Source organism: Salmo trutta, chromosome 4 (assembly GCF_901001165.1).
Source record: "Salmo trutta chromosome 4, fSalTru1.1, whole genome shotgun sequence".
In the NCBI taxonomy this organism is placed as follows: Eukaryota; Metazoa; Chordata; class Actinopteri; order Salmoniformes; family Salmonidae; genus Salmo; species Salmo trutta.
In genome coordinates, this window is record NC_042960.1 from 26,944,522 (window position 1) to 26,964,374 (window position 19,853).

General features: G+C 41.9%; 1 protein-coding gene across 7 annotated transcripts in view; it reads right to left on the reverse strand.

Annotated features, from left to right (window-relative positions):
- The window catches only part of LOC115192178 (discs large homolog 1-like protein), a 218,006-nt gene that overhangs the window by 103,104 nt on the left and 95,049 nt on the right, over positions 1-19,853 (reverse strand). For 4 of the 7 annotated variants that reach the window (XM_029750381.1, XM_029750384.1, XM_029750383.1 and 1 more), the window contains 4 exons: positions 15,595-15,645; positions 9,468-9,592; positions 5,189-5,358; positions 4,620-4,756 (listed from right to left, as the gene is read on the reverse strand). The exons of 1 other annotated variant lie outside the window; for it this stretch is intronic. In XM_029750381.1, the coding sequence (XP_029606241.1) occupies positions 4,620-4,756; positions 5,189-5,358; positions 9,468-9,592; positions 15,595-15,645 (483 nt within the window). 2 more of the 7 variants (XM_029750386.1, XM_029750385.1) reach the window with 2 other exon arrangements.

Below are 19,853 nucleotides of genomic sequence, written 5' to 3' on the forward strand. Positions count from 1 at the left end.
CAACTGCACATGGGGACAAAGATCGTACTTTTTGGAGAAATGTCCTCTGGTCTGATGAAACAAAAATAGAACTGTTTGGCCGTAATGACCTTTGTTATGTTTGGAGGAAAAAGGGGGAGGCTTGCAAGCCGAAGAACACCATCCCAACCGTGAAGCACGGGGGTAGCAGCATCATGTTGTGGGGGTGCTTTGCTGCAGGAGGGACTGGTGCACTTCACAAAATAGAGGGCTTCATGAGGCAGGAAAAGTATGTGGATATATTAAAGCAACATCTCAAGACATCAGTCAGGAAGTTAAAGCTTGTTCACAAATGGGTCTTCCAAATGGACAATGACCCCAGCATACTGGGCAGAACTGAAAAAGCGTGTGAGAGCAAGGAGGCCTATAAACTAGACTCAGTTACACCAGCTCTGTCTGGAGGAATGGGCCAAAATTTGCCCAACTTATTGTGGGAAGTTTGTGGAATGCTACCCGAACAATTTAAAGGCAACGCTACCAAACACTAATTGATTGTATGTAAACTTCTGACCCACTAGGAATGTGATGAAAGAAATAAAAGCTGAAATAAATCATTCTCTCTACTATTATTCTGACATTTCACATTCTTAAAATAAAGTGGTGACTGACCTAAGACAGGGAATTTTTACTAGGATTAAATGTCAGGAATTGTGAAAAACTGAGATTAAATGTCTGTGGCTAAGGTGTATGTAAACTTCCGATTTCAACTGCATATACACTGAATGTAGAAAACATCAGGAACACCGTCTAATATTGAGTTGTACCCCCTTTTTCCCTCAGAACAGCCTCAATTTATTTGTCTATGTACTCCACAGGGATGCTGGCCCATGTTGACTCCAAAGCTTCTCATAGTTCTGTTAAGTTGGCTGGATGTCCATTGGGTGGTGGACCATTCTTCATACACGGTAAACTGTTGAGCATGAAAAACCCAGCAGTGTTGCAGTGCTTCACAGACTCAAACCGGTGCGCCTGAAACATATCCAGAACAAAGGCACTTAAATCTTTTGTTTTGCCTATTCACCCTTTGAATGGCACATATACACAAAACTTTCTTCTTTAACCTGTCTCCTCTCCTTCATCTACACTGACTGAAGTGGATTTAACAAGTGGTCATCAATAAGGGATCATAGTTTTTACCTGGATATCCCCTGGTCAGTCTATGTCATGGAAAGAGCAGGTGTTCCTAATGTTTTGTATACTCAGTGTATAGTGTGTGCATAGAGTCAATGCAAGATAGGGTCAATGCAGATAGTGTGTGTAACCATTTAATGAACTATTTATCAGTCTTATGGCTTGGGGGTAGAAGTTGTCTTGGAGCCTGTTGGTCCGAGAGCCAATGCTCCGATACCGTTTGCCGGACGGAGCAGAAGGGTGACTTATTCGGGCCTCCCAGCTGATATAGAGGTGATGTACTGGGTTGTCCAGACCACCCTCTGTAGCTGTTTTCGGTTGGGGGCAGTGCATTTGCCATACCAAGCGGTGGTGCAGAAGGTCAACATGCTCTCGATGGTGCAGTTGTAGAACTTTTTGTCGATCCGAGGGCCCATGCCAAGTCTTTTTAACCTCCTGAGGGGGAAGAGGCCCTGTTGTGACCTCTTCACAACTGTGCGGGTGTGTGTGGACCATATTAAGTCCTTTGTGATGTGGACACCAAGGAACTTGAAGCTATCAACCCGCTCCACTACAGCCCTTGGTCTTACTGATGTTGAGGGATTTTTTTTATTCTGGCATCACACTGCCAAGTCTCTGACCTCCTCCCTGCATGCTGTCTCATCGCCATTGGTGATCAGGCCTACCGCCGTCGTGTTGGAGTTGTGTGTGGCCACGCAGTCGTGGGTGAACAGGAAGTACAGGAGGGGACTAAAGACGCACACCTGAGGGGCCCCTGTGTTGGGAGTCAGCATGGCTGAGGTGTTATTGCCTACCCTCACCACCTCAGACCGGCATGTCAGGAAGTCCAGGATCCAATTGCAGAGGGAGGTATTCAGTCCCAGGTTTCTGAACTTGGTGATGAGTTTGGAGGGGACTATGGTGTTGAATGCTGATATGTAGCCTATGAACAGTATTCTCACAGTTATTTCCTTTCTTGTCCAGATGGGAGAGGACAGTGTGATGCGCAATCGAGATTGCGTAATCTGTGGATTTGTTGGGGCGGTATGCAAATCGGAGTGGGCCCAGGGTGTCTGGGATGATGCTGTTGATGTGTGTCATGACCAGCCTTTCAAAGCACTTTATAATTACAGATGTGAGTGTCACAGGGCGATAGTACCATTTAGGCAGATTACCTTGGAGTTCTTGAAAACAGGGACAATGGTGGTCAGCTTGAAACGTTGGGATTACCGACTGGTACAAGGAGAGATTGAAAATGTCCGTGAAGTTGGTCTGCGCACGCTCTTAGAATGTACCCTGGTATTCTGTCTGACCCGGCGGCCTTGCAAGTGTTAACCTATTTAAAGGTTTGACTCACATTGAAGCAAGCATATATTTGTTTTTTTGCTACTGTACCTGCATCAAAACTCTGGTATTTTTCATCCCATAGCTTGTTCTCCATCTTTTTAAATGTTTTCAGCACTTTTATTTCCCTGGCTGATCATGCTCTCTCTAATCTCTCTGCAGCAGACATATAGTGAGTAACGTTTTTGGAACATCAAATCACAATAAAATCCCAGTATAGAGTCGCAATATACAGGGTTGGGGAGTAACGGATTACCGGTAACTGCAATCCGTTACGTAACCTGCAAAAATCAGATTAAATACTTTTGAAAAACGATTTGATTACTTCGAGGATTACTTTTAATTCAGCAAGATTTGTGAAAAGAAAATATTTCACACTTCTCTGTTTTCCCAATGACATTCAAATCAGCATTGAAAAAAGGCACACGTTTAAGTTTGTTCCACCTGAGCGAGTTTGACCACAAGACAGAGACCACTTTGATGACACACCAAATGGGTTTGATGGATCGCGGGAAAAGAGCAGGAATAGGCTTTTGTAGGCTACAGTCCAAGCTATGTCTTCCAATTTGAATAAACGCTTGGAGGTAAGGATGACGGATATCACTTATTATTGATATCTACATAGCGCAGTGATGTGAATCCCACTGTTGCTCTCTCATTTAGCTATTTGCGCCTTACGGATTGTGGTTGTTGTGGATGGCTGTTCACAAATCTAAATGTGTATTTGAACACAATAATGATTGAATTGAGGAAGTTTAAGCTGCCAATCAATCATTGTTTTTGATACCAGTGGACAGCCAGTGAAAAAATGCACTCTTGCAACAGCTGCACGGTGTGGATCCCAGCCTTTTGAATAAAAGTTGGGCTTTTATTGCTCAATCTAATTCATGCTTTTAATTTTTTTTAAATCCATAGGCCTGATGGACACATGCTCAAACTCGCACACTTTTGATAAATTTAAAGGGTCAATCTGTAGTTGCTACATCAATTTTTGAACTCATAAATTACATATATATATACACACATTCATTTTTGAAGAATATAACTTAAGCCTCATGATCTTAGTTCAACTGTCACACTCTATGCGAACTCAAAATATAAGCTTGTTTTTCTCCCATGTTTGTAAACATCGTAAATGTAAACAAACACTGTATAGCCTCATGGTTAAAACAGTAATTTTGATACCATGGATGGCCAGTCCTTGCATCCATAGCTCTGTCTATTATCTCCAGGCCCATCCCTCAGCTTTTTTCCAAAACAGAAGCGGGGCGACCATTATGTTATTGTTTCATCTGTAGATTATCGAATCGATAATCCACAGATGAAACCACAGAGTGAAGGAAAAGCAGCCAACAAGTGCTCAGCATATGTGGGAACTCCTTCAAGACTGTTAGAAAAGCATTCCTCATGAAGCTGGTTGAGAGAATGTTAAGAGTGTGCAAAGCTGTCATCGAGGCAAAGGTTAGCTACTTTGAAGAATCTCAAATATAAAAAATATTTAGATTTGTTTAACACTTTTTTGGTTACATGATTCAATATGTGTTATTTCATAGTTTGATGTTTTCACTATTATTCTACAATGTAGAAAATAGTACAAACAAAGAAAAACCATGTAATGAGTAGGTGTCTCCAAACTTTTGACTGGTACTGTATATAGAACAATGAGAATCGCTATAGTGTACATATCGGCACCTAAGTATCGTGAGAATATCACATAGTGAGGTCACTGGGAATTCCCAGCCCTTGAATCAACGTGGAAAACTGATTGGATTTGCAAAAAGTAATCAATGTAAAGGAATTTTGAAAATGTCTATGTTTTTCACTCAACTTTATAAAAATAATATGTCATTTAGCAGACAATTTTATCCAAAGCGACTTACAGTCATGTGTGCATTTTACATATTGGTGATCCCGGGAATCAAACCCACTATCCTGCCGTTGCAACTGAGCTACAGAGGACCACAACTTTAAACCTAAATCCAATGACATGGTTCATTTTTTGTTGTTGATTTCAGGTTGAATTCACGTTAGTTGACAACTCAATTAAATGTTAATCAAAACTAGACATTGAACTGACGTCTGTGCCCAGTGGGTACTGTCTTTCAGTAAGGAGAAGATGAAGTTACAGTACTATGTTAGGTCCTTACAGCCAATAGTTTGTCTCCTATTTGCAACCTCCCGTCTTTGTGTGCAGCCCCTCCCTCAATGATCTTGGTGACATAGATGTTGTTGTCGCCTGGAATGTGCTGGTTCCTTACTCCCCCCGCAATACTGAACCCTAGCCCTGGAGACAGAGGTAGGAAGGAAAAGAGTGAGAGAGAGAAAGGGAAAAGAGAAGGGTAGAGAGAGGGAGAAAGAGAAGGGGAGTGAGGGGAGTGTATTACAACAATAAAACCGTATTGAAACTATATTAATCCTCAGGGGGTCATTCAGAGGGTATCACCTGGAGCACAATGACCACAGAGAGTCAACAAGCATCATAAAGTTATCGATCAACTCAACACATTTTAAGGTAGACTTATGTATAGGAAGTCACCCCGCAATGTACGATGATATCATATCACTGTGTCTAGCTTTAAACTCCCTTACCTTTTGGACCTTTTAATTACTTTGAGCTCCATGGTTTTCTAACCTTTAGGACCTTTGACTAGTTTGAGCTCCATGGTTTTCTTACCTTTAGGACCTTTGGCAAGTTTGAGCTCCATGGTTCTCTTACCTTTAGGACCTTTGACTAGTTTGAGCTCCATGATCTTCTCTGAGAGGGCTTTTCTCCTGCGGACGTAGAGCCTGACGATGCAGCCGGCCACTTTTAGGGCCTCCACGCCCTTACTGTGGGTCACATCCCTCACGTCTGCCTCGTTTACGCTCAAGATGCAGTCATTCACTCTGCAGGAAGTGTCAAACACACCAGTCATTAACTCTGCAGCCAGAAGAGTCAGATACAAGGGTGAAAGTAAGGCGGTATGGTCCTGTACAGCATCAGGGCAAAATAAATAGTGGGGGTATTCTGTACAGGTAAAACATGAGCCTATCACAATAATGAAAACAAAATGTCAAGAAAACTGTAGGCTATTACACCATTATTTATCATTACCATATGGCAGAAGCATTAATATGAGTGAATAGACTTGAAAACGGGTGGTCGGCCTAGAGTATATCCTATGCTCCAAAATGCGATGTGGTTTGACAAGAACACTGAAATTTGCCAAGGCAGAAATGCGTGCGGACAGCAGTGGAGGCATTAATTCTGGCCTAATGACAATCACCAAATGTCATTTCACTTTTTGGTGTTTTGTGTAAAAGATGTCTCTTCCCATTAACAACTATTTGGAGGCTGGAAATATGTTGCGAGTGGATGAATGTATGCGGGTAGCCTAGTAAAGGAGCCATTTGAAGTGATTGTTTGACAGTCAGAAGAAAACATCATGACTTATTGTGTTTATGCCACAATAAAAGTTAAATGACAAATCTTTATGACTAGGCCCACAGAAAGGCTATTGAATTAATATGGATTCTAAATACAATTATATGATTAGGCCCCACGGGCTGCCCGTACAGCCCGTGGGGCAGGATTAGGCATTCCAAGGTGGCATTTTCCGAGCTGAACTGACCAAGACGCACCTCCAACAACACATAACACCTCATATTATTCTGCCCAAAAACAATGATAACTTCTCTCACCCAGTGACATGAGGGCTGTTCACAGTAGGTGAGTGTTGATGCCGCCCCATTATAAGCAGAGCCCACTTTGCCAAAGGCAGGGGTGCAAAATATTTAGCTTATCCACACCCAGCGCACCTCTCCAGGGTGCCGTGGGAGAGACTCAGCGCTGAGGCGCTCCACCACGCTTCATCAAATTAATATAGCCTACGGTAGAAAGAGTAGTAGCCTATGTGGTTTTTCTGTAGCCCATAGACTGGAGACCAAATGTATTACAATTTCACGAGACACTTTTTCAATCATTAACTTATTATTGAGGAGAGAGAGCGCAGGAGAAGACATCAGCTTTTGTGTGGCTGCGGCATAATCAAACAGACGTGGACAGCAAATGGTGCTGAAAGTAATTAATTTCAACAATTGTCTTCATTTTAATTCGACTTCACTAACAACAAGATGACTTTGTTGAAGCCTACTCTTTCCTACAAAAATAAGAGGTTGGTTTACCTGTTTGATGGACGCAATTATGCTATGCATAGATTTTGTCGGTATAGCCAAATCCTCCAATACTGTCACCATGCACTCCTTAAATACCTCTGTGTCTGGGAAGGGCTTGGTGTGTTCGTTTAAAAACAGGGCTCAAATTGAGTGAGGGTATGCCATACCCTTTCTTAAAGAAAATGGCAAAAAGGATACTTATTGCTAGCTTTATATTTAGAAATAAATAAAAAGTATCCAGATAAAGCGTTCAATTCAAATCAAAATCAAATCAGATTGTATTTGTTACATGCGCCAAATACAACAGGTGTAGACCTTACCGTGAAAAGCTTACTTACAAGCCCTTAACCAACAATGCAGTTCAAAGAGTTAAAAAAATATTTATTAAATCTTATTTATTTATTTTTCACCTTTATTTAACCAGGTAGGCCAGTTTGAGAACAAGTTCTCATTTACAACTGCGACCTGGCCAAGATAAAGCAAAGCAGTGCGACAAAAACACAGAGTTACAGATGGGATAAATAAATGTACAGTCAATAACACAATAGAAAAATCTGTATACAGTGTGTGCAAAATGAAGTAAGGAGGTAAGGCAATAAATAGGCCAATAGTGGCTAAGTAATTACAATTCAGCAATTTACACTGGAGTGAAAAATGTGCAAATGAGGATGTGTAAGTAGAAATACTGGTGTGCAAAAGAACAGAAAAAGTAAAACAAATATGGGGATGAGGTAGGTAGTTGGTAGGAGGAGCTATTTACAGATGGGCTGTGTACAGCTGCAGCGATCGGTAAGCTGCTCTGACAGCTGACTCTTAAAGTTAGTGAGGGAGATATGTCTCCAACTTCAGTGATTTTTGCAATTCGTTCCAGTCATTGGCAGCAGAGAACTGGAAGGAAAGGCGGCCAAAGCAGGTGTTGGCTTTGGGGATGACCAGTGAAATATACCTGCTGGAGTGCGTGCTACGGGTGGGTGTTGCTATGGTGGTCAGTGATCTGAGATAAGTTGGAGCTTTACCTAGCAAAGACTTAGATGACCTGGAGCCAGTGGGTTTGGCATGTAGTGAGGACCGCCCAACCAGAGTATACAGGTCGCAGTGGTGCGGTAGAAGAGAGAACAGTCTATGACTTGGGTAACTGGAGTCTTTGACAATTCTTTGCACCTTTCTCTGACACCGCCTAGTTTATAAGTCCGGGATGGCAGGAAGCTTGGCTCCAGTTACTTACTGGGCCGTAAGCACTACCCTCTGTAGTGCCTTACGGTCGGATGCCGAGTAGTTTCCATACCGGGTGGTGATGCAACTGGTCAAGATGCTCTCGATGGTGCAGCTGTAGAACTTTCTGAAGATCTGGGGACCCATGCCAAATCGTTTAGTCTCCTGAGGGGGAAAAGGGGTTGTCCTGCCCTCTTCACGACTATCTTGGTGTGTTTTAGACCAGTTTGTTGGTGATGTGGACACCAAGGAACTTGAAACTCTCGACTCACTCTACCGCAGCCCCGTCGATGTTAATGGGCAGGTTAATGGGCACTTCTGTTGTTGGGTTAAGCAATGGACGAGTAGCCAGCAGTTGAAGCTTACAATTGGGTGAAAAGGTAACCTTTGAAATTGCCATGTTAAAATTCATAATATAGAATTATTTGCAAACAACAACCGTTTTGTTCAAACAAGACACTCTGGTTTGACATTGGAGAAATATGCCCATTTCTCAGTCCATTCTTCCCTGAAAATTCTATTTTCATTATCCACCTTTCTAATGAGACTTTTTCTGAGAGATATTTTCTCTTGATTGCAAGCAGTTTTTCCCCATTCAGCGCACAAAGAAATATAAAAAACGAATTTAATAGAGACATTTGTGATTTTATCAGTGCAATCAGTGAAAATATGTTACGGACATTGAACTGACTATATAGCTGACTAACCAGATGTGTTAAAAATGTTTTCATTTGTAGCATAGGCATATGAATTGGGCTGCTATTATGTTCTGTTCTTCCGACTATTAGAAAAATAAAAAAAATTGCCCAGGGCCAAACCTATTGCCGACCTCTGCTGTACACCTTTCTAGTTCAGCGTGGATCGGAGGGGGGTGGCAATGTTTTGTCTCATTTACATTTACATTTAAGTCATTTAGCAGACGCTCTTATCCAGAGCGACTTACAAATTGGTGCATTCACCTTAAGATATCCAGTGGAACAACCACTTTACAATAGTGCATCTAAATCTTTTGGGGGGGGGGGTAGAAGGATTACTTTATCCTATCCCAGGTATTCCTTAAAGAGGTGGGGTTTCAGGTGTCTCCGGAAGGTGGTGATTGACTCCGCTGTCCTGGCGTCGTGAGGGAGCTTGTTCCACCATTGGGGTGCCAGAGCAGTGAACAGTTTTGACTGGGCTGAGCGGGAGCTGTGCTTCCTCAGAGGTAGGGAGGCGAGCAGGCCAGAGGATGGCAGAACATCCAGGGCCAGGCCTGTTATGCCAGTACATTTTTTGGGTGCACACATAGGAGGTCGCATACCAGAAATAAATGAATTCTACATTCACCCTTGGTCAGATACATCAGTCATTAACTCTGCAGGAAGAGTCAAATACATAAATCTTCCACTCTGCAGCCAGGTTAGTCAAAAACATCAGTCATTCACTCTGCAGCCAGGAGACTCAAATACATTAGTTATTCATTCTTTACCCAGGATAATCAAATACATTAGTCATTTACTCCACAGGGAGAATCAACAGGAGTCAGTTAATGTGATTCACACCTTGGACCCATAAGCTGCAATGTGATTCAGTTCATAGGCTGAAATGCGATTGGGATCATGTAACCATACATACAGGTTGGTGTTACCAACCTGAGGCATCCGTCCTGAGCTGCAGCTCCTCCAGGGATGATCTTGGTGATGAAGATACTGGGGTCTTCTCCAATGTGGGGGTTATCTGTTCCCCCTGCAATACTGAAGCCCAACCCCGAGTTACCCTACATAGAGGGGCAGAAGAGAGAAATGGGTTTGGTTCAAATCAACTGTTACATGTCATAGGCAGAGTTCCTCTGTCCAGTGTCTGTGTTCTTTTGCCAATTTTAATATTTTATTTTTATTGGCCAGTCTGAGAGATGGCTTTTTCTTTGCAACTCTGCCTAGAAGGCCAGCATCCCTTCACTGTTGACGTTGAGACTGGTGTTTTGCGGGTACTATTTAATGAAGCTGCCAGTTGGGGACTTGTGAGGCATCTGTTTCTCAAACTAGACACTCTAATGTACTTGTCATCTTGCTCAGTTGTGCACCGGGGCCTCCCACTCCTCTTTCTATTCTGGTTAGAGCCAGTTTGCGCTGTTCTGTGAAGGGAGTAGTACACAGCGTTGTACGAGATCTTCAGTTTCTTGGCTATTTCTCACATGGAATAGACTTCATTTCTCAGAACAAGAATAGACTGACGAGTTTCAGAAGAAGAGTCTTTGTTTCTAGCCATTTTGAGCCTGTAATTCTGGCCATTTTGAGCCTGTAATCGAACCCACAAATGCTGATGCTCCAGATACCAAACTACTCTAAGGAAGGCCAGTTTTATTGCTTCTTTAATCAGGACAACCGTTTTCAGCTGTGCTAACAATTGCAAAAGGGTTGTCTAATGATCAATTAGCCTTTTAAAATGATAAACTTGGATTAGCTAACACAACGTGCCACTGGAACAAAGGAGTGATGGTTGCTGATAATGGGCATCTGTACGTCTATGTAGTCTGCCGTTTCTAGCTACAATAGTCAATTACAACATTAACAATGTCTACACTGTATTTCTGATCAATTTGATGTTATTTTTATGGACCACAAAATGTGCTTTTCTTTCAAAAACATGGACATTTCTAAGTGACCCCAAACTTTTGAACGGTACTGTATGTAAATGCACTGCAATGTTATAATGAAGTCATTCAAGTACAACATTGAGTATACTGTTCAGTTAATTTAAAATATAATTATAAACCATTTCTATTCCATCATTTGTATTTCATAATTTGACCTGAGGTATATACTGTAAGTATATATCTCCACGTCTACTTCAAATAAGGAAAAATACAGGCTATATTACTTATAAGGTTTTATATTAAACTCCATAGCTAGGACCAGTAGCGTAGCTTAATCATGATGGGCCCGAGGTTCCCCCAAAAAATACGGCCCCCTATACCCCCCATATTTCCCTTAAAATGTAAATCATTGTGTTGGTAAGGCTGTGTTAATATTACTAAGCATTGTAACAGCAGAGCAGAACCTAATCTAAGGGCACATTTGAAGCTGTTACCAGAGAAGCCGCAATATAGCCAATACATTCAGCACCATGGACCGCGGTCAGAAATAAACCCGTATAAGTCGATCAGCACCACGGAAAGCACAAAGCGGTCAAAAAACACCCTATTTTATCTGCAAATAATAGGCAATAGCCTATATTATAAAACATACATATATAGATCAATCTCTTGACAGAAACACTGAAACACAGTTAATGACCCAGTACATACTCGCTGAAGTCATGCATGGCGGCAAAACTGACATACCGGTATTCAAATGGTCTTCCTCCCACAGAGGCCTATAGCAAAAATACCAGCAAATCAATCAAGTGGAGCATTCAGACATATTGCTTAAATGGCAGCATGTATTTTAACAGTATATGACGCGTATGTGCTTACTATTATTCTTATAGCCTAGTTAAACATATAGGCTTTGATGACATTGAAAAGGCTCAGCGGCCGTGCACCAGAACATGGTTTCCAAAGACAGATCGTGCATAGTCGTAGATTGACAAGCAATGTAAACTAATCTCAATAAAGCTTGATTTATATAGACTGTCTGGGTAGCCTGCCCTGTAAAAATATAAGCTTAGTCACTCATTTTATTGGCAATCGACAGATCTTGCTCTCTGCAAAGTCGTTGATGATGGCATTCAAATCCATGGTCCTGGCCCTGGTGTTTTCAATGGACAGAATGGCCAACCCACTCAGTCTCTCGTGTCCCATGCTGCTCCTCAGGTATGATTTAATTATTTTCAGTTTGGAAAAAGTCATAAAAAGGAGCATCGCTGTAACTACTTCCCCAAATGTAGCAGTGACTGAATTGTAATCCACAATGATCATCTTGGCCAGGTCTCTCACTGTAGTGTGCTTTGCTATTTCCTTCTTAATAAATCAGGCCCTGAAAGAGAGTAATTGGCCAGGGAAGCTTGCTGATATATATTTGCTGTAATGTTCTGCCAGCCGGCTGGCTGTCTCATAGAGCGCATCATCATCTGCGTTGGCCAGGGTAGTGGGGTGCATGGAGTCAATCAGACTCAATGTTGCCCGCAGACTTTTACATCTGTTTGACAGCTGGTGGATAACGCTGTCAAGGTTTGCATTAAAGACGTTGACTCTAAAACTTCTCTCTCATCAGACAGTCGCTCGTCCTCGCATAGCTCATCAAAATTATGCCTTGCCTTCCTTCTCCGAGTGTCTTCAAATGCGTTCTGAGCTCCCCATTTGTCGGCAAGGGTCTTTGCAGTGACGTTGGCCTTCTCAAAATCCTGTCGGAATCCGGACAGGACCTCTATCATGTCCTTGAGTAGGCTGACTGCTCTGTGCAGGTCTGTGTCTTTGGCCTGTAGCATTTTGGAGATGATGTTCACATTTTCTAAAACCTTAGTCTAAAAAACGTTTATTTTTCAGTGCTGCTGCATCATCCCTCTCGTCCTTCTTGTCACGTAAATGCACAATCTTGGTGAGGGCCTTCATTACGTCCACATATCTGTATCTCAGGGCGGTCATCATATCTAGATGACCAGCGGGTGGGACACAGTCGTTTTAGAGTTACTTTATTTTTCTGATGCAAAATAAAATGTACCACTCAACATTGACCATCTCTTCATGCTATGCCCGAAGAAGGTGTATAACAGTTCAACAGTATCATAAAACTGTTTAATCTCTGGCACATTTTTGACGGAGTCATTGAGAGCCAGGTTAAGATTGTGCGATGCACATAAACAGCAAGTGGCTCTTTTTCTGATATTTTGGCCTGCACACCCGAATAGACCCCGCTCATGTTAGCAGCTCCATCATACCCCTGCTCTCGACATTTTGAAATATTCAGCCCATTATCCTCTATGCTGCCCAGGATTTTATGTTGAAGCTGTCTCCAGAAATCCCCAAAACGACTCTGTGATGGTCAGATCTGTGGCGACATTATTTGCATCCCTTATCACTCTCACATAGCGATAGACTTGGTTTAACTGGTCTACTTTGGACACATCCGGTGTGGTGTCCATAATAATAGAAAAAATAGGGCTTCCTGCATCTCTCCCTGAATGTCACACTTCACTCGCTCGGCTAAAATATAAATCAGCTCATTTTGGATTTGATGACTGAGATAGTTAACGGATCATGCGGGCGTTCTAAAAGTTATTTCAGAACTGGGTCGTAAAATGACAGCAGTTCAATTACACTGAGAAAATTCCCACTGTTGGACTGCCCCAGCTTTTCACGGTGCCCTCTGAAAGCCAAATTACATGATGCAAGTGTGAGATTAGCTATGCGCTCCAACACCTGTTGCCAGAAATTTGCTGCGTACGCACGCCTCTCTCCATCTCTGTATCAATAGTGCCATTGGGCTTCCATTGGTCATATACCAAACAGACACCCATGTGAATCTGGGATGTCTCGTGACATGCTATTTTGGATGTTAGATGGCGCCAATCTCTCACCCCATTCACCCACACATCAGACAAGGGGCACTCCGATCTCCGAACAGCCAGCAAGGCTCACAATACTCACAATCTAGCTTGGCCGAAGAACATAGCCATATACGTGGTAATTTGATTCCAGCCTTGGTTGTAGTGGTGTAATACGACTCGGAAAATGGGTAAGAGAGTACATTTTCAGATATTACACATTTCTAATTTTGACAGAAAATTGTTTTCATTCCAAGTTAGTGTAATGTTAGCTAGCTAGCTAACGTTAGCTGGCTGGCTTGCTAGCTAACGTTACATGGATGATCTTATTATTTGTATCTCAGAGCCATTTGCTTGGCTAGTTATAGCCTAATGTTAGCTAGCTAACATTGATCCTGGTTGGTTAGCTACCTGCAGATTCATGCAGGGTGGTAATGTCATGAGTTGGGATTATGGTTCATTGTTTACCTAGCTAGCTACATGTTTTAACAAAAGACTCCACTATGCAAGTAACCGTTTTGGGTGTGATTGTAAATTCAGTCTGGCCCTCTACTCCGATTTCAGAGCACTCTCGTTTGAGTGTGCCAGAGCGTGGAATAACTGATGAATTTACGAACGCTCAACCTCCGTTGAATATGGCCGGTGTCAGTAAACGTCGTCAGAAAGTGTAATTAAATTGTTGCCAGCAGCCCAGTTACAGTCACCAACACTCTGGATAACATGAAAAAAAGTATATTCAGCTCTGCTAGGGTGAGTAAAATGGTCAGAGGGGGGTGTTCTCTCATTTGTGTCTAGAAGTAGCTAGCAAGCTAGCCAATGTTAGGCAGTTAGCTTGGGTGCTTGACTGCCATTGTGAGATCAGAATGCTCTGCGTCCCTTGTATGCTCTGAACGTTCCGAAAGCGAAACGCTCTGAATTTACGACGGACAATCTGACAGCACAGTTGCAGCAGCCAACGCTCTGGATAAAATAAAAACAGCCTAACCAGCTCTGCAAGGGTGAGTAATGTTCAGTGAGCTGTTCTCTCATTTGTGTCTGGAAATAGCTAGCAAGTTGGCCAGTTAGCTTGGGAGCTTGACTGCTATTGTTAGAACAGAATGCTCAGATCAACCCTTAAAGAAATGGGTGGGGCTAAAGCTTAAGAGGGTGTGAACAATGTTGAATGGGTGTAGACAAAGAAGAGCTCTCCAGTTGGTACCAAAAAATTCAAAGGCCATTTTCTCAAAAGTGAGGTTACAAGTTTATCAACTTTCAAAGCAGAATTACTTTCCAATTGTTCCTCAAATACAGTGTATGATAAACCATTTTATAGCTCTGTGTCTCTGCTTTTATCCAATGTAAAAAACAATTTCAAATTTTGCTACATAAGACTGAATCAAGGTGGTCGGTGACATTTAAGAGCAGTAGTATAGGGCCAGGGCCTGTCTCTATTGCCTACACTAAGACTCAGTGTGTGGTTGTGGTTAGGGGTGGTGTGTGTCTCTGATGTGTGTCTCACCATCTTTAATGGTGAAGTTGATGTAGAGTTAATGATGCAAGCGCAAATCGTGGCTGAATCAGGTCACAGCAGAAAGAAAAGAGAAGAGAGCCCTGCAGCCTTACAGGCAGACACAGAAACAGCTCCCTGCTCCTCTCCCCCCTCTCCCTCCTCTCTCCCTGCTCCCTGACACACAGCGTTTTCATGATATAGTAAGACTGAGAGCCCTGGAAACACTATGAAAATATAAATGACATACCTTGCATGGTTTAACCTTTTTTAAATGAATTTGTATTCAAATTTCAACCTTTAAATTGAAATATAGCCCCTAAATTTATTTTAAACCTTTTAATTTACATTAGAACCTTAAAGAGACAATCAACAGTTGCTACATCCATTTTTGGACTTACAAATTAATGATATGTACCCATTGATTCTTAAAGAATATAACTTACAAATGCCTCCCTCATGAGCTTTGAATACCCCATCAGAACCCAAAATATAAGCTTGTTTTACTCCAATTTTTGAAAACGAGGTAAATGTAAACATACAATGTATAGCCTTAAAACATGGTTAAACCTATAATTGTGATATCATGAATGGTCATCCCTAGCTCTGTCTATGAATTTGAGAGTGAATACATTTCTCCAGCCACATCCCTCAGTTTTTTTTCCCAAATCAGTGGCAGGGAATTCACTTTGTTATTGTTTCAACTGGTGATTGGCTCTTTAATTTTAGAGACACCTATTTTATGAAAACGTTAGCCATGGATGATGGGTTTAAAGTAACAACTAAGATGTGATGTTGCTCCTACTTAACCGTTCCAGAGTGATCTCCTCATACTCATAATCTGCTTCTGTTCCATTCACCTGAAAGACAAGACATCAGCCAATCAGTATCGTGGGGATCATAAGAGAGCTGTCTCCACTGGCTCAGGAGAGGGTGCCTATGGAAAGATCAAACGTCTTTCCCACTGCAGGTCTCATTTTGATGGCACACTATTCCTCAAAACCCAAACTGGAGGTGTGAAAGAAAGAGGTGTGAGGGACTAGGTACAGTTGAAGTCGGAAGTTTACATACACCTTAGCCAAATACATTTAAACTCAGTTTCACAATTCCTGACATTTAATCCAAGTAACAATTCCCTGTTTTAGGTCAGTTAGGATCACTACTTTATTTTAAGAATGTGAAATGTCAGAATAATAGTAGAGAGAATGATTTATTTCAGCTTTTATTTCTTTCATCACATTCCCAGTGGGTCAGAAGTTTACATACACTCAATTAGTATTTGGTAGCATTGCCTTTAAATTGTTCAACTTGGGTCAAACGTTTTTGGTAGCCTTCCACAAGCTTCCCACAATAAGTTGGGTGAATTTTGGCCCATTCCTCCTGACAGAGCTGGTGTAACTGAGTCAAGTTTGTAGGTCTCCTTGCTCGCACACGCTTCTGCCCACCAATTTTCTATGGGATTGAGGTCAGGGCTTTGTGATGGCCACTCCAGTACCTTGACTTTGTTGTCCTTAAGCCATTTTGCCACAACTTTGGAAGTATGCTTGGAGTCATTGTCCATTTGGAAGACCCATTTGCAACCAAGCTTTAACTTCCTGACTGATGTCTTGAGATGTTGCTTCAATATATCCACATAATTTTCGTTCCTCATGATGCCATCTATTTTGTGAAGTGCACCAGTCGCTCCTGCAGCAAAGCACCCCCACAACATGACGCTGCCACCCCCGTGCTTCACGGTTGGGATGGTGTTCTTCGACTTGCAAGCCTCCCCCTTTTTCCTCCAAACATAACGATGGTCATTAAGGCAAAACAGTTCCATTTTTGTTTCATCAGACCAGAGGACATTTCTCCAAAAAGTACGGTCTTTGTCCCCATGTGCAGTTGCAAACCGTAGTCTGGCTTTTGTTATGGTGGTTTTGGAGCAGTGGCTTCTTTCTTGCTGAGCTGCCTTTCAGGTTACGTTGATATAGGACTCGTTTTACTGTGGATATAGAATCTTTTGTACCTGTTTCCTCGAGCATCTTCACAAGGTCATATGCTGTTGTTCTGGGATTGATTTGCACTTTTCACACCAAAGTATGTTGATCTCTAGGAGACAGAACGCATCTCCTTCTTGAGCGGTATGACGGCTGCGTGGTCCCATGGTGTTTATACTTGCGTACTATTGTTTGTACAGATGAACGTGGTACCTTAAGGCATTTGGAAATTGCTCCCAAGGATGAACCAGACTTGTGGAGGTCTACAATTTATTTTCTGATGATGATGTCAATTAGCCTATCAGAAGCTTCTAAAGCCATGACATAATTTTCTGGAATTTTCCAAGCTGTTTATTAAAGGCACAGTCAACTTAATGTATGTAAACTTCTGACCTACTGGAATTGTGATACAGTGAATTATAAGTTAAATAATCTGTCTGTAAACAATTGTTGGAAAACTTACTTGTGTGATGCACAAAGTAGATGTCCTAACCGACTTACGAAAACTATAGTTTTTAACAAGACATTTGTGGAGTGGTTAAAAAACCAGTTTTAATGACTCCAACCTAAGTGTATGTAAACTTCTGACTTCAACTGTATATACAATACCAGTCAGAAGTTTGGACACACCTACCTACCTATTATTTTCTATATTTTCTACATTGTAGAATAATAGTGAAGACATCAACACAATGAAATAATACATACGGAATCATGTATTAACCCAAAACGTTTTAAACAAATCAAAATATATTTTATATATTAGATCCTTCAAAGTAGACACCCTTTGCCTTGATGACAGCTTTGCACACTCTTGGCATTCTCTCAACCAGCTTCATGAGGTAGTCACCTGGAATGCTTGTCCAACAGTCTTGAAGGAGTTCCCACATATGCTGAGCACTTGTTGGCTGCTTTTCCTTCACTCTGCAGTCCAACTCATCCCAAACCATCTCAATTGGGTTGATGTCCGGTGATTGTGGAGGCCAGGTCATCTGATGCAGCACTCCATCACTCTCCTTCTTGGTCAAATAGCCCTTACACAGCCTGGAGGTGTGTTTTGGGTCATTGTCCTGTTGAAAAACAAATGATAGTGTGACTAAGTGCAAACCAGATGGGATGGCGTATTGCTGCAAAGTGCTGTGGTAGCCATGCTGGTTAAGTGTGCGTTGAATTCTAAATAAATCACAGACAGTGTCACCAGCAAAGCAGCCCCACCCCATCACACCTCCTCTTCCAAAAATCTCAAATTTGGATTCATCAGACCAAAGGACAGATTTCCATTGTTTGTGTTTCTTGGCACAAGCAAGTCTCTTCTTCTTAGTTGTGTCCTTTAGTAGTGGTTTCTTTGCAACAATTCGACCATTAAGGTCTGATTCATGCAGTCTCCTCTGAACAGTTGATGTTGAGATGTGTCTGTTACTTGAATTCAGTGAAGCATTTATTTGGGCTGCAATCTGAGGTGCAGTTAATTGCCAATTTAGGAGGCTGGTAACTCCAATGAACTTATCCTCTGCAGCAGTAGTAACTCTGAGTCTTCCTTACCTGTGGCGGTCCTCATGAGAACCAGTTTCATCTAGCCCTTGATGGTTTTTGCTTCTTCACTTGATGAAACTTTCAAAGTACTTTACATTTTCGGTATTGACTGACCATGTCTTAAAGTATTGATGGACTGTCATTTCCTTTTGCTTATTTGAGCTGTTCTAGTCATAATATGGACTTAGCCTTATTTGGTAAAATACCATCTTCCATATACCTGGTCACAGCACAACTGATTGGCTGAAACTTATTAGGATGGGAATAAATACCACAAATTCACTTTTAACAAGGCACACCTGTTAATTGAAATGCACTCCAGGTGACTACCTCATGAAGCTGGTTGATAGAATGCCAAGAGTGTGCAAAGCTGTCATCAAGGCAAAGGGTGGCTACTTTGAAGAATCTAAAATATATTTTGATATGTTTAACACTTTTTTGGTTACTACATGATTCCATATGTGTTATTACATAGTTTTGATGTCTTCACTATTATTCTACAATGTAGAAAATAGTACAAATTAAAAAATAAACTTGAATGAGTAAGTGTGTCCAAACTTTTGACTGGTACTGTATGTAGCAGTATTTTAGCTATAACAAACAACGGGTGGGTGAGAGAAGAGCAGAGCTGACCACTCAGTAGCAGCCTAATAAAGGGCAGCGCAGGCTGGCTATCCATGTGAAATCCCCTCTGCTCTGTGGGGAATACTGCAGCGTTCTGTAGCAGGCAGGCAGGGAGGCGGCAGAGCTTTCTGAGCAGTGCACAGCGCTAATGCTGTCTTCCTGTGTGGCACGGGAAGGGGATAATCTCCATGGGATTAGAGGTGATAGCCATGTTGGGAAAGAGAGGATCACAGAAGGGCTGCTCTGTCCCTGCCTAACTACAGTACAGTGGGGCAAAAAAGTATTTAGTCAGCCTCCAATTGTGCAAGTTCTCCCACTTAAAAAGATGAGAGAGGCCTGTAATTTTCATCATAGGTACACGTCAACTATGACAGACAAAATGAGGAAAAAGAATCCAGAAAATAACATTGTAGGATTTTTAATGAATTTATTTGCAAATTATGGTGGAAAATAAGTATTTGGTCACCTACAAACAAGCAAGATTTCTGGCTCTCACAGACCTGTAACTTCTTTTTTAAGAGGCTCCTCTGTCCTCCACTCGTTACCTGTATTAATGGCACCTGTTTGAACTTGTTATCAGTATAAAAGACACCTGTCCACAACCTCAAACAGTCATACTCCAAACTCCACTATGGCCAAGACCAAAGAGCTGTCAAAGGACACCAGAAACAAAATTGTAGACCTGCACCAGGCTGGGAAGACTGAATCTGCAATAGGTAAGCAGCTTGGTTTGAAGAAATCAACTGTGGGAGCAATTATTAGGAAATGGAAGACATACAAGACCACTGATAATCTCCCTCGATCTGGGGCTCCACGCAAGATCTCACCCCGTGGGATCAAAATGATCACAAGAACGGTGAGCAAAAATCCCAGAACCACACGGGGGGACCTAGTGAATGACCTGCAGAGAGCTGGGACCAAAGTAACAAAGCCTA